Source organism: Cynocephalus volans, chromosome 7, assembly GCF_027409185.1.
Source record: "Cynocephalus volans isolate mCynVol1 chromosome 7, mCynVol1.pri, whole genome shotgun sequence".
Taxonomy (NCBI): domain Eukaryota; kingdom Metazoa; phylum Chordata; class Mammalia; order Dermoptera; family Cynocephalidae; genus Cynocephalus; species Cynocephalus volans.
Window position 1 is genome coordinate 82,603,743 of NC_084466.1, and position 14,828 is coordinate 82,618,570.

Below are 14,828 nucleotides of genomic sequence, written 5' to 3' on the forward strand. Positions count from 1 at the left end.
TATCCATCTATCGCTTTATCTCTAATGAAAACTGAATTCACTGTGATATATTGACAATTGCAGCCAACACATAGGGTTTATTCTAGTGTCTTCTTTTCAATATTTGTAATTCCCTCCTCTGTCAGTAAAAATTGGCTTCTGTTATGCTCACTGTATTTCCCTATTTGTACAGTGCATCTGTAGGGAACTGGCCTCACTCTCCCTGCCTGCACACACGTGCATGCACACTCTCACACACACCTTTACTCAGCTTGGGCTTCCCCCTCCCCTGCCCACAAACATGTCTGTCTGATTTGGCCCATCTAATGGTTGAACTGAATTATTCATAAAGGGAAGAGGAAGAGCTTAGATTTTTAAGTGATTATATTTTTGTTTTTCTTTTGGACACAGACACATCTACTAGGAGGGGAGGTGTTGTTGGTAATGGACGTGGATAATCAAAGCAGATTACCCCTGTTCCATTAGAGCAGATGATGGGAAGCACCTCAGATAAGTTTGATCAGAGGCATAGGGGCTGATGTATTAGATTTATCCTGGAAATGTCTTAGAAAATGCTTCCTACTGTTGGTTAGGGAAGACAGAGTCAGGGACTAAATGTAGCTAAGAGGAATACAACTTGCAAACTTTACCGAGAGGAAGGCCCATCTGTGAGCTAAGCTGTGCTTCACAAGGAATGACGGTTACACAGTCATCATACACAGGTAATTAAGAATTGTCCGTAAAGTTGAGCTGTTTATTTTGAAGACATGAGATTTTAATATATTATTTAATATTAGATCTTTTATTAAATTACATGAGCTGTATATATTATTTGTAAAGAAATTAGGAAATACAGTATAGATAAGTATAAATTAAGAATCACTATAAAAGTATTAACATTTTTGTGTATGTCCTAGATTTTTTAAGTGCATATATGTATGTACACAGACAATTCCTAAAATAACATCCAACTTTATATATAGTTTTCTCACAAAAATACTGTATGATTCTACTTATACGAATATGTGGTATCTAAAATACTCAAACTCTTAGAAAGTAGAGTGGTGGTTGCCAGCGGCTGGGGAAAGGGAAAAGGGAAGTTGTCATTCAAATGGTACAGTTTCAGTTTTGTAAGTTGAGAAAGTTCTAGAGATCTGTTGTGCAATAATGTTTATATAGTTAACACTACTGTACTGTACTGTACACTTAAATGGTTAAGATTATAAATTTTATGTTATTTTTTTCTAACCACAGTAAAAAAATGCACTTGAAGTTTGGCTGTCACTCATACATATATCCATGCTTGTGTTAATATATAAAAAAAATACTTTCTTCAAAAACGGTTCAATCTGGGAGCACTGAAGAATGATTTCTGGAAATTTTAAAAATGTGCCAAAAAACCAAATATTCCATGATCAAATGAATTTGCTGTGTAATAAAATTTCCTCTTAGATATTCATGCTTTATATTGTAAACTCTTAGCAGACTCACAAAATTGAAGAAATTTGACTTTTTTAATGTACCCTTCTCTAGAATGTATTTGCTCATAGACTGCTTTTATTTAGCATGTCTATTGAACTATCTGTGGCATAGTTGAAACAGATCTGTTTGGGAAGTGTGAATACTATAATCATACACTTTAACCCATTGGAGGTAAAAGTAGAGTGACATCCCCAGGGAACTGTAACAAGACAGGATTGATGGTTTTGTTGCAGGTGTTGTTTTTCTGACCTCTGGGTGTTGGGGTGGGGTTGGGGTTGGGGTTAGGGTTGAGGTCTTGGAGAGCACTGTTTCTATTGTCACTTCTGTCCATGGGATCTGATGATTGGTTGAGCTCTTTGCCCTCATGTCCTTTCTTTCTCTCTCAGTTCCCTTCACTCTCCCTTTATTCCATTTGCGCCCGAGCCCTCTTCTAGGACCAGTCCTGTCCTTATTAGGCATTGAAGAAGACCCATGCAATGCCCAGGTGACTCAGCATCACACTGTCATGGCCACACGTCCATCCCTGAGTATCTGCCCTACATCTGCTTGATTGATCGCTGCCTGCTCCTGAGACGAAGGCTTTAGGTTTTGCTCCATTTTCATAACTAGATCTGTATTGTCTTCCCCTGTAGTCAGGTCCTGGTCATAGTATCACATCAGAATCTTTTCAGTATTAGGGATTTGCCTTGTTGTAGTCAACATCCCAACCACCCCTTGCACACATTCCCCGCTTCCCTCCCCCAGTGAGAGTCATCCTGAATCTGACTCATATTTCCAGTTGGGTGGTCCTTCTGTCTGTGGACACTGTGATGCTGCATGACTCCCTGCTTGCCTGCTGGGCCTCCAGATACCGTTCACTACTGTGTTCCATCCACATGTTTGGGCCCTCCATGGACCTCATCCTTTCTTGTGACCCCATGTCCTCTCATTGCTTACATCTTACTTAGTCATCTTAGTGTCTTCCTCACAAAGTCATAGCATTATATTCTCATTGTAGTGTGCTGCAGTTAATCCTTGTGGGTGTTACAGTTTAAAAGAGCTTGGAATCATGTCTGTACAATTATGAAACTTTTCTGTGTGGTCAGGACTTCTTTACTAACAGGATGTTAATAAATTCTTATGTGCTTGCGGCTGGGATATTAAACTCATCTGTGGCAGAGCTTGCAAATCAGGGTCCTGCTGGCCAGATTTCATCTGTAGATCTCTGCCTGGCTCACATGGTTTATAAAAATGGGAAATTTTACTTTATAAATGGTTTCTGGCTATTTTGGGGGAAAAAAAAAAAAATCAAAAGCTCAGACACCACTGGAATCATGGTGGCTTGAGTTGCCTGCAGCCGGGCAGTTGATGTTCTAGTTAGGGGTGCTCGCACACAGTGCCCGTACTTCCTCCTGCCTCTCCCCGTCCTTTGAAGTGCTTTCACTTCTAATACTTAGCCCCTGCCTTGGGCTACTGGAGAAGGGAGTTTCTGGGAATTTCTTTCAGCCACCAAAGTCCTTGACCAGTGATTGACAGGTGCTGAAGAGGATATGACAGCCCAGCGACCTCATCGTGGTGGAGAGAAATCGGTGGTGAAATTCATACTCTGGGTTTTCTCTGTGGGGCTGGGCCCAGGCTACGCTCTTTGGGATTTTGAACCCTTACCTGAGATTGAACCCTTACCTGGCTTCCTTCCCTTTCCTGCGTTCCTCTCTCCCCACCAGGGAGCACGACCTTGGTAAAAACATAGGCATGCATGTGAATTCTTGTCTCAGGGTCGCTTTTGGGGGACAGGACCTAAAAATAGAGAGGATGTTGTGTTTTCATTGTCATCATTTCAAAGCACGTTGCAACTGCCCTATGCTTTTCTGTTTATCCCATGAGTTACGTAGAAGTATGTTGCTTAGTTCCATGTCTTGGGGGGTTTTCTAGGGGTTTTTTTGTTTATTTTTCTATGAGTTCAGTCTTTTAAATTCTGCTTGGTTCTTTTTGTTTTGTTTTGTTTTGGCGGCTGGCCAGCACGGGGATCTGAACCCTTTACCTTGGTGTTATCAGTGCTATACTTTAACCAACTGAGCTAACCAGCCAGCCCAGTCTTGTGAAATTTATGAAGACTTCTTTTATTGTCCAGGGCAGTGGTGCATGTCCTCATTGTTCTTGAAGAATGTGTATTCTGCAGTTTGGGATTGAGTGTTCCATACATGTCAGTTAAATCCATAATTAGGTTGTTCATATCTTCTCTTTCCTAACTTATTTTTTGTTAATAAGAGAAGTCTGTTAAAGACTCCCACTCTGATTATCCATTTGTCTCTTTATTTCTTTAATTCTGTCACATTCTGAAGCTTTGACACTAGCATACACTTTTAAGGTTTTCATGGCCTCTTAGTTAATTGACTCTCATTATTGTGACGTGTCCTCCGTGTCTCTGGTATTCCTTGTCTTGAAGTCTTCTTTGTGCGGTATTAGCATAGCCATAGAGCATACTTAGGATCGTTGTTTACATGGTATATCTTTTTCTATCCTTTCACTTTCTTTTTGTTACAGTTTTAAGTTATAATTAGATATTATCAGAAAAGGCAAATACCTTAAAAAATTAAGTTAGAGTACAAAAATGGATGCAACTTATCATTTGTAAAAGCAAGAAAATTTATAACATAAATAAATCCAAATTTTAAATAGGTATTTGTGTGGTGGATAAATGCCATTTAACAATAAATTTAAATAAAAAATTGATTTATAGGTCAGTTTATAGAAGATGAAAAATCAATGTTTAATTCAGACTTTAAGTATAAATAATTTAAAAGAAAAAAAAGTTCTCTATCCTCCTGTTCTTTTCTTCAACATATTCATCTTTTGTAGAAAACATTATTGTTCTATTACAACTTTTCTTTAAACAGTGACAATGGTCAAGAACTCCATAATGTAACTACTCTTTATACAAGTTTGAATGGAAGGAAAACCAAAATCCTATAATTTTGTTGGTGTATTGGTGGAATTGGTGTTTTGAGCAGGAAATCAACTTCTTTTTTCTTTCTTCTGCTGCAAAATCTGCATAATAAGTTTCACATTCTTTACATGAATGTCCAAGCAGTTTTCTCTTTTTCTTCTGAACCGTTTCAATGAGGGAAGTTTTGTAAGCTAGTCTCTCATCATCTTTAAAATATCTTTACACATGTTTTTGTTTGACAGTCTCCCCATGAGCATTTGGTTTCTTTGTGGTAGCCAATGGCTCCTCTCTGGGAGGAACTCTGCCAAATACGATTCATATTCATGTGTTGTCTGAGCAAATATTTTACATGTTATTTAGGTTTTTTTTCTTTTTTCTCCATTTGGATTTTTTCTCCCTCTGCTCTTGTTTAATTTCTTTAGTTTTTGTTTTTGGCAGCTGGCAGGTAAGCTCTTGTTTAATTTCTAAAAGTACATTACTCCTAGCCATAAGGCCATGTCCTTTCTCTCTCCTCTTCTTAATCTTAGCTGGGTGCCGTCTGTTACATGGACACTCATTTTATAGTGAGAAAATTCTTCTTTTGTATCTACATTCCATTGAAAATTTTCAAAGCATGCTTTGGTCTTTAAAGATTTGTTTTAGCAACTCTACTTGGGTTTAATCAAAGATCTTATGGTTAATAGTTGGATTATTTTATGTATAACTTTATATCTTGACTTATTTACTTATCGTATTTTTCCATACCACTTAGAAACCATCAGTGTTGTTTGAAATTATTTAATATTATGTTATGTTTGTATTGTAATTTATTTTAACATTTCGTGTTGAAAGTTAGGATTTTCATAATTTAAAATAACTAGAAATAAACCTTTCTTGTAAGTGCTATATTTGAGATGATATATTTATTTTTCTAGAAATAGGATTACTGAGCCAAAGATCGTAAAGGTTCTTAACTCATATTGCTAGATTGCTTTCCAGGAATGACTAGGTGTTTACCTTTATTTTGGGTAATGTTTTTCAAAGGCCAGATTAGTTGAATAGCAAGTATTTTAGGAATAATAAGCTGCCTGCCATATTTAAGAGCTGTAGAATGCAGATTTAGTATAATGCTATAAAATGATTTTCGTTTTTTTCACTTTATTAAATGCAGTGGCTTAATAAATTTATTTTTCTTAATTATAAAAAGTATTTTGCTTCACTGAACCCACAATGCAGTTTAGCTCTGCAACATTTGGCAAGTATTTGTTATGTTCAAGGCATGATAGTGGAGAAATAAAAATGAAGGAAATGCCTTATACCTGCTAAGAGTTCAGAGCCAAGAAGAAGAGAAAGACCCATAATCACCTAAATTTGTTACTGTGTAGTAAGCTCCATGTATTTCAAGTGTACCTGTGGAGTGCTGATGGAGGATTGAAGAGAGCAGTTACATGTGCCAGAGGGTGTAACATTTGAGCTGAGTCTTTAAGAGAAGAACAGACTGTTTTAGGTGGAGTGTGAGTGCAAAGGCAATCTCTGGGAGAAATGGCATTTAAGGGCATAATAAAGATTATTTAGAATGTGAAGGACATCCTGTATTTCACAATAAAAAACTTAGCTCCTTAGTTTCTAACTTATTTTATTCCCTTTCTAGGATATATGTAGTCATCATTCTTAATGTGGAGTTATTTCTTATCTCTGACAAACACTCTCATTTAAATGGTCTTCAGTGATTTTCTCATTTCTGTCTCCTACTGTCAGTCTATTCTTGTCTTATATAGATTGATAGAAGAAACTGATTTTGGTCTACACTCAACATGCAAAAGCATTGGCAGCTTTAAGAAGGCCGTTTTTCCTCTACCACTTCTGGGCACCGCATGCATTTAGTCTTATCATAAGGGATCTGTGTTTGGGAAATACAGATTTCTTAACAAAGGACTGATGGTATTCCATTTGTGTTGGAGCCATATTGAATGCTGTGTCAAATTACGTGTTTTGGTGATGATGGATGGGATGGGGCAGTCTTAAGCTGTTCAGAATGTTGCTTGGCCAATATAAAGATAATTGGTAGAAATATGCAAAACTGGGCAGTGCTGAGCTATTAAAATTGACTAATAACTGTCTGTTAATTGAATATCATAAAGTTGGTAATTCTTTTAAGGACATGGTAGATGTCTTTTATGAAATTTTGTCTTTATTTTTAATAGGATGAAAGTTAAAAAACTGCCCATGATTCTAGCTCTACACCTGAAGAGATTTAAATATATGGATCAACTTCATCGATATACGAAACTTTCTTACCGGGTAGTTTTTCCTTTAGAACTTCGTCTGTTTAACACTTCAGGTGATGCCACCAACCCAGACAGAATGTACGACCTTGTTGCTGTTGTGGTCCACTGTGGAAGGTAATTGCCACTCTGAGAAGGCAGTAGCGAGATTTCTAGGATAGTAGAACAGTGCACATTCAGGATGTTCCTGAGTGACTCGAATGCAGAGTTTTTACACATTCTTTATCTTTCTCAAGATAAGTTTATCTCAAAATGGATTTTTCAGTTATATATCTTATCATTTCTTCCTTAAAACTTTTGTGTGTTAAAATATTATTGCCTGAATTTTTATTGTTATTATTTAAATACTACTCTTAAGAGTACTATACCTGAGTTCCTAGAACTTTAAGATCTGTTAGTTTTTCTTTTCCTTTTTTTTGTTGTGGGGGGTACGGCGGGAGGATTTTGGTAAAAATGATGCTGCCTAAATAGATTTTGCAAAATAAATCATTTATGAAATTAATTGGATATGTTTATCATGTTAATGGTTGGGAAAAGCATTTAAAATGGCTTTGACATAGTCTTCAAAGTTCAGTTTTCTGATTTTACCAGTGTGTGAATTTATCCTTCCTATTAGCCAATTTAGTGAGCTTTCTCACTCTCATCCTCCTTGCCAACATGGTATAAATGTTATCTCTGTATGGTCATGCATATATCTTAATTTATAAAATAACTTTAAAAATTGTCAAACTATAAGAGCATGAAAATTTCCTGACTCAGAATGAAAACTTATATTTGGAACATACAGTCTTCAGTGACTGCTTAGAATTTCCTTTAATTAATTTTAAAACAGGATGCTGATCCTTTCCCCCTTGGTTTTGGGAAACTTGTACTAACAGCCTGTTTAATCCAATTTTAAAAGCCCCAGCCTTCTCGTTTTTAGCTGTCCTCCCAGCTTTCTGCTCAGAATGTGTAAGGACAAGGGGGAGTATTGTCTTTACTTCTGCTGCCGAGGTCAGCCTTGTCTCCCCATCTTTGATCCTCAGCAGTAATCTTTCTTTTCCATTTTTGGAGCATTCTATTTCTGAAATAAGAGTGATGTCATCTGAAAGGAATAAAACAATATCAGATAATTTAAAGAACCTTGGTGTGGTGATTCAGACCAGAGGTTTTAAGATTCAGAGAAACCTGGTTTCAGTGCCATTTCTACCATTCATGGGCAGTGTGACTTCATACATAGCTCTCTGGAAAAGCTTCAGTTTCTTTTCCCCAAAATGTAAATAGTATTGACTATCTCATTGCATTGTTAGGATTAAAAGGGAAATGTAAATCTCTTAGCTGCTGCTACTGTTCTACTAATAATGATGTAATAATAACATTACATTCTGTTATTGCTAGAAGGCCACGCTCTAACCAGCTGAGCTAACCAGCCAGCTAGAATTAACTTTTTAATACCCTAACTTTACCCTTCTTTAGCCTCTTCAAATTTAGTGACAGTCTTAGTCCACTTAATTATGCTAGATGTTTTGGAATTGCTCTACTTACAAGATGTTGCGCTCTGAGATTCCTGACTCAGCTCACAACCATGCCCCTTTCCCCCTCTATCTCCTTTCAAAATTAACCCTACCCTCTCCCCCTTAGCCTGTAGTCTTGACCTTTCCCTTTTTAAATGTCTCCTTGGCCTCGCTTGCTTCTCCTCCAAACTTTAACCCCCCAGTTAGTTATTTAAAGCACGTTCTCACAAGTACTGTAAGGTTCTCTCGCTGACCATCTGAGTTCCAGCTGTCAGAACTGCTGCAGGAGACTGTGTGGACTCGGCTGATAGCCTTTCCTCCCCTCTCTGGCTGTCTGCCTACGGTGCGTGCTCGCTCCTGGTTGGGCTCTTCACAGTAGTTCTTTGGGATCCTGCCCCCTCCCCATCTTCTTCTTCTTCCTCCTGTCTTACACTGATTGCCTCATGCCTTCTTCCTTGATGCGCTTATATTCCAGCTCAGTTCCCATGTGGTGCTGTTCCTCTGTATTCACAGAAATAATGCTAGATGCAGGGTTGCATTCATCACTTGATACGGCTGTTTTCCTTATGAGAACCGGCACTTCTTAAAACAGGAAATAATCTGCTCATTAACAAAAGACTGACAATATTTTAAAGTCTTTTTCCATTTTGTATTATATTTATCAGACTTGTTTGCGGCTGTATTTCATGGGAGAGCGAGGAGGCTTTACACTTGCCGGCTTCCTGCAGCCTGCCAGTGCCGTTGACCTTACTCACCCTCTGTCTCCAGTGCCTGGTAGGCTGTAGGTTTCCAACCAGTGCTTGCTGAGCGATAGCAGGCCCCAGCTCCACTGCATAAGCAGCCTTTCTCGATCTCTCAGCCCTTCCCCTTCACCTCCTCCCCTACTGGATGCGTTCTCTCTAGTAGCTCTGCTTTTATTTTGTTTGTCTTGGATTATGTTTTTGGAGTCGTTAGCTAGTGTACTGGAGGTGTCTTCAGGGCAGAAAGTTGTTGGTGTCTTTCTAATCCCCACGGCAGCCAACACGGTGATTTGCACTCATTACTCAGCTGTACGAGTTTAATGTTCAGAGTGCAAATCCCTTAATAAACAACTTCCTTAGAGTAAATTTGTTGCCTTGACCCTTCATCTCTTGTTTCGTTGTTAGTTTACACAATTAACTTTTGTCTAGTGTTCTTCAAACTAGCTCTTTGCCAAGGGAAAAAGCTGTCTAACTTTTTTCATCTTATACCCACCAATCCTCAACCCACCCACCTCCTTCCCTCCTGGCCTCTTTTCTGCAACCTTTCTGTGATTTTTTTCTTATTTTCACACTTTAAAAATTGTTTTCATTTCCTACCCTCTCCCTAAAAAACATAAGACTCCTTAAATGAGTCCTAAAGAAATGTAGAAAATAGATTTATTAAAGCATTAAATGCTTTTTTAAAAAAAGTTTTGAGTTGCTATCCTTTGTAGTGAAGTACTCTTGTTTGTGTAATTGTCGCCTAAAATATTTATCTCACCTAAAGGCTCACAGGGTCTGAGAAACATGAGCAGTATAGGAGGTGGCTTATTCTGATAATCTGGTTGCTGCTTTTGAAACAGTGTTTACCATAAAGAATAATTTGTGTTGAAAATGATTTCAAATTCAGTATCAATTATAAAACTAATTTAATAAAAAATTATATATAAGCTTTTATAACGAATTGTACTTCTTATTATAGAGAGGTTAAAATCGTTGACATGTCCTTTTATAAAGCAAAGAATTTCTTTTCAAAGAAATAATGCCTCCTTTATAGATGATATGCAGAGGCAGTTGTAATAATAGTTATTACGGTGTTAAGAATTAGGTACTACATTAGTCTATTGCTGTTGCTTATAACAAAAATTCCCGAAACTGTGTAGTTTATAGAAAATGAAATTCATTGCTTACAGTTTCAGAGGCTGGGAAGTCCAAAGTCTAGGGAATGCATCTGGTGAGGGTCTTCCTTCGTGGTGGCTTCAGTGGCACAGATTATTATGTTGAAGGATGGGGGAAGCAGAGAGAGAGAACTTCTCATGTGCTCTTCTTTTAAAGCTCTCAGAACCACACCCATGACCACCATTAAACGTCAACTTAATCACCTCTTCAAGACCCCGCCTTTTAATTATCATAATAGGATTTCCCACCCTCAATAATTACAGCAGGGATTAAGCTTCAGTGGGGGTAAAGAGAGCATTTAATGTGCAGCATTCCACCTGACCTCCCAAAACTCATGTCCTTTTGATGTACAAATACATTTATTTCATCTCCAAGGTCTTAACATTTCAACTCAGAAGTCCAAAGCCCCATCTGTAAAATCAAAACGAATTACCTACTTCCAAGATACAGTGGTGGGACAAACATAGGATACACATATTCTTATTCCAAAAGGGAAAAATAGGCCAAAAGAATGGGGTAACAGGTCCTAAGCAAGTCCAAAACCCAGCCTTGCAGGCATCCAATCTCAAAGCTGGTGAATCATGTACCTTGACTCCATGTTTGTTGTCCTCTGCACTCTGGTGCAGGGGTTAAGTCTGGTCAAGTGCTTAGGCAGCTCCATTCCTGTGGCTTTCCTGGTCTCAGGTGATGCTTTATCTCTCGCAGGCTGGCATTGCAGCTGGTAGCTCTACACTTCTGGGGTCTCCATGGAGGTCCCACTCTCATGGCTCCATGAGGCATGGCCTTGGTGGGGTTTCTCTGCTGCATCTCCAACCTTACATTTCCTCTTGGCATCTCTCGAGCAAAGACTATGCTGTGAATCTGCCCCTATGACAGATCTCTTCCTGGGGCCCCAGGCTTTTCCATATATCCTTTGAAATCAGGGTGGAGGCTCCCAAGCCTTCACAGCTCTGGCATTTTGCACAGCTGCAGACTTACAATACCATGTGGACACTGCCAAGCCTTCTGGCTTGTATCTTCCAAGGCTGCAGGTTCAGACACACCTGGAGCCAGTTTAGCCACAGCTAGAGCAGCCAAAGCAGCCAGGGTGCTGCTGTGAGGAGCAGCATCCTGAGATGGCCCTGGGCAGTGATGCTGTGGAGGGAGCCTTAGGCCTGCTCCTTGAGACCATTCTGTCTCCCTAGGCCTCTGGGCTTATGATGGAAGGAAGGGCTGGCCCAAGAGGCTTCTGCAATGCCTTCAGGGCCTTTCCTCCCTCCTCTTGATAATCTCTTTCTTTTGTACTAATCTTTTTAGCGCCATTGTATTTTTCTTCTGAAAATACTCTCTGCTTCTCTTCCCACATGGCCAGGCTGCACGTTTTCTGAATCTTTATGCTCTGCTTTCCTTTTAATTATAAAGTCTGGATTTACATCATGCCTTTGCCACCATAACTCAGCATAGGCTGTTGCAAGTAGCCATGCAGCTTCCTAAATGTTTTACTGCTTAGAAATTTCTTCCACCAAATACCCTGGTTCATAACTTCGAAGTTCCACATTCCATGAAGCTTTTGGGCGTGAACAGAATGCAGCCAAATTTCTTGCCAATTCGTAGCGAGGGTGATCTTTGCCTCAGTTTCCAAAAAGCTCCTTCTTACTTACGTCTAAGATCGCCTCAGTATGTCCTTTACTACCTGTATTTCTATCAGTATTCTAGTGACCACCATTTAACCTGTCTCTAAGATGTTCCAAACTTTCACTGGTTTTCTTGTCTTCTAAACTTTCACCAGCAGCTAGGCTTTTCCTAGCCTCCTTCAAATTCTTCCAGCCTCTCCTCAATACCCAGTTTCAAAGCCACTTCTCCGTTGTCATGTGTTTGTTATAAGTGACACCCCACTTCTCTGGTACCAATTTTCTGTATTAGTCCATTTCTGTTGCTTTTTACAAAAATACCTGAAACTGGGTAATTTAGAAGAAAACAAAATTTATTGCTTACAGTTTCAGAGGCTGGGAAGTCCAAGTCCAGGGAATGCATCTGGTGAGGGTCTTCCTTGGTGGTGGCTTCAGTGGCAGAGAGTATCACATTGCAAGGTGGTGGAAGCAGAGAGAGAGAGAACTTCTCATGTGCTCTTCTTTTAAAGCCCTCAGAACCATGCTATGACCACCGTTACACCATCAACTTAATCACCTCTTCAAGGCCACATCTTTCAATTATCATAATAGGATTTCCCACCTTCAATAGTTACGTTAGGGATTAAGCTTCACTGAGTTTGAGGGGGGCATTCAGTCTACAGCAGTTACTTAAAAATAGCACTAATAATAACTAACCGTTGGGCAAAGGTCATTCACTTTAAAGACATTTATGAAGTTTAAAGCTTGATTTCAGAACCATGGATTTGATATCTTTGTCTTTTTCAAGCATCTCTTTGGATCTTTCCTCAAGAAAAAAATGATTACCCCGGGAGTAAGACTTAGAAATAATTCTATATGTGTTGTTTTGTATTTTATTTTGTGTTGTACTGTGACCCCCCAACACCCCCAAAATGCTAGAAAATTCACTTAAATCTTTCATAGAAACAAATTTGAAAATATTACAAAGGCAATACAAATTTTTAGTAACATAGTTTTATATAAATAGAACACTGGTTGTATCTCTCAAAATAGAGTACTAATTACTTGATTTTAAAATTGAATGTTAGTTCAAATCAGTATAGCTTTATCTTTCTTTTTGGAAAGAATACGTAAAGGGTATTTCATCTGTTTCAGTTTCTCTACTGTATAGAACATGAAAGTTAGGGCATGAAGGAGTAATGTTAGTAAACATTGCATAAAATTAACTTTTTTGTTTGTTTTATTTTAGCGGTCCCAATCGAGGCCATTATATTGCAATAGTTAAGAGTCATGATTTTTGGTTGTTGTTTGATGACGACATTGTAGAAGTAAGTAGTTTCTTAATTTTATATTTTTCTTTAATGTTGTGTGTGTGTTTTGCTCTTCACTTTTTTCTTATAGTTTCTCATTAATATATGACTGGTAATGAATATTGGACAAATGTCTGGGTCTATAGATGGTAGTCTTAATTTCTCCTTACTCCCTAATGTCTGAGTCCAAAGATTAAATGCCAACTAATTTTTATATGTCTGGAATAAAACAGGGAAAGCTTTCAACAACAGAGCTAGTTTTTTAAAAATTGTTTATTTTTTAAAAATTTAGGGCCGAGCCCGTGGCGCACTCCGGAGAGTGCGGCGCTGGGAGCGCGGCGACACTCCTGCCGCGGGTTCGGATCCTATATAGGAATGGCCGGTGCACTCACTGGCTGAGTGCCAGTCACGAAAAAGACGGGAAAAAAAAAAAAATTTATTGAGCTATGGTAATATACATACGAACCGACACTAGAATCCAGTGTCAGGAGGACAAGTATGTTTTGCTTTTCTGAAGAAGCTTATAATAATATACAGTATATGTATATGTAAGGAACAATTGGTCAAAAGTGGCTTTTTGTTTCCCCAAGGGGAAAGACTGTCTTTGTAATTATAATTTTTTGCTTATTTATTTTACTTCACAAAGTTTGTGGAAAAATTGAATTAAAAGATAATGTGAACCTTTCCATGAACTTTTTGAAGACCTCTCGTACAGTAAAGTACACTAATCTTTGAATATTTGTCTGCACATATATGCCTATACGCATCCGCACATGTGTGCATGCACACATTTGTAATCACCATCCAGATCAAGATATAGTGCATTTTCAACACCCCAACAGGCTCCTTTGTTTGTCCTCGTGAATAGAATCCACAGCTCTCCTTACCTCTACCCTCCACCCCTGGAACTTGCTGTTTGGACATTTATCGTTATGATAAATTTTGCTTATTATTGAATATAAATAGGCTCCTACAGTATAGTCATACTTTTGTGTCTGGCTTTTTTGTGAGGTTCATTCTTGTTGTTGTTTGTAGTAGTAGTATTTTTTTTTTTTATTGCTTTGTAACTTTCTTTTGTATGAATATGCCAAGTTAGAAATTCAGCTTTTTTATCAATTACTGACTATAATGAATAAAAGTCTTGATCATCCTTGTACATATAGACATTTTGCTGGACATATACACTCATTTTTCTTGGATGTACCTAGAAGTAGAATTGCTTGGTCAAATTGTATGTTCAGCTTTAAAAGATAATTGCTAAACATTTTTCCGAACTGTCTGTACCATTTTACATCACCACTAGCCGTGTATGAGAGTACCATTTGCCCTACATTCTTACCAATACTTGGTATTGTCAGTCTTTTTAGTTTAGCCATTCTGTTTGTGCAGAGCTTATTTATGTACTAATGTTTACATTTTGCCTCGCAGAAAATAGATGCACAAGCTATTGAAGAATTCTACGGGTTGACATCAGATATCTCAAAGAACTCTGAGTCTGGTTACATCCTTTTCTATCAGTCTCGGGACTGAGGGGGACTGTGATGAAGAGACACTTTCTGCCTCATTTCTTCTCTGGTTATTTTGGAAAGGAACAAGCACTGACTTTTCAAGAAAAGAGAAAGCAGGAAGCTCAGGGGGCAACAGCACACTTTGCACACAATAAAGCAAAGACGATGGATTAGAAGCCCTTGCTGTCATGGTAGTTGATTTATTTGCTCAGGTATCATGCTGTCTGTGCAGTTCCATATAACAAGGAAGTGAAATCAAAGATACCAGCTCCTCTTGTAAAACAGCCTTTCAGTCATTGACACACATTTTCTCTTTACTAATTGCACCAGTAATGATTAGAATTCCTTGGGGGTGCAGTAGGAAGAACTGGAATCTGTG

At 38.3% G+C, this 14,828-nt stretch overlaps 1 protein-coding gene across 1 annotated transcript in view; it reads left to right on the forward strand.

Moving 5' to 3' along the window:
* Window positions 1-14,625, forward strand: part of USP12 (ubiquitin specific peptidase 12) — an 87,894-nt gene extending 73,269 nt beyond the window's left edge. The window contains exons 7-9 of the mRNA XM_063102879.1: window positions 6,571-6,768; window positions 12,881-12,959; window positions 14,370-14,625. Coding sequence (XP_062958949.1) covers window positions 6,571-6,768; window positions 12,881-12,959; window positions 14,370-14,471 — 379 coding nt within the window. The 3' untranslated portion in view covers window positions 14,472-14,625. The remainder of the gene's footprint in view (window positions 1-6,570; window positions 6,769-12,880; window positions 12,960-14,369) is intronic.
* The last annotated feature ends 203 nt before the right edge of the window (window positions 14,626-14,828 follow it).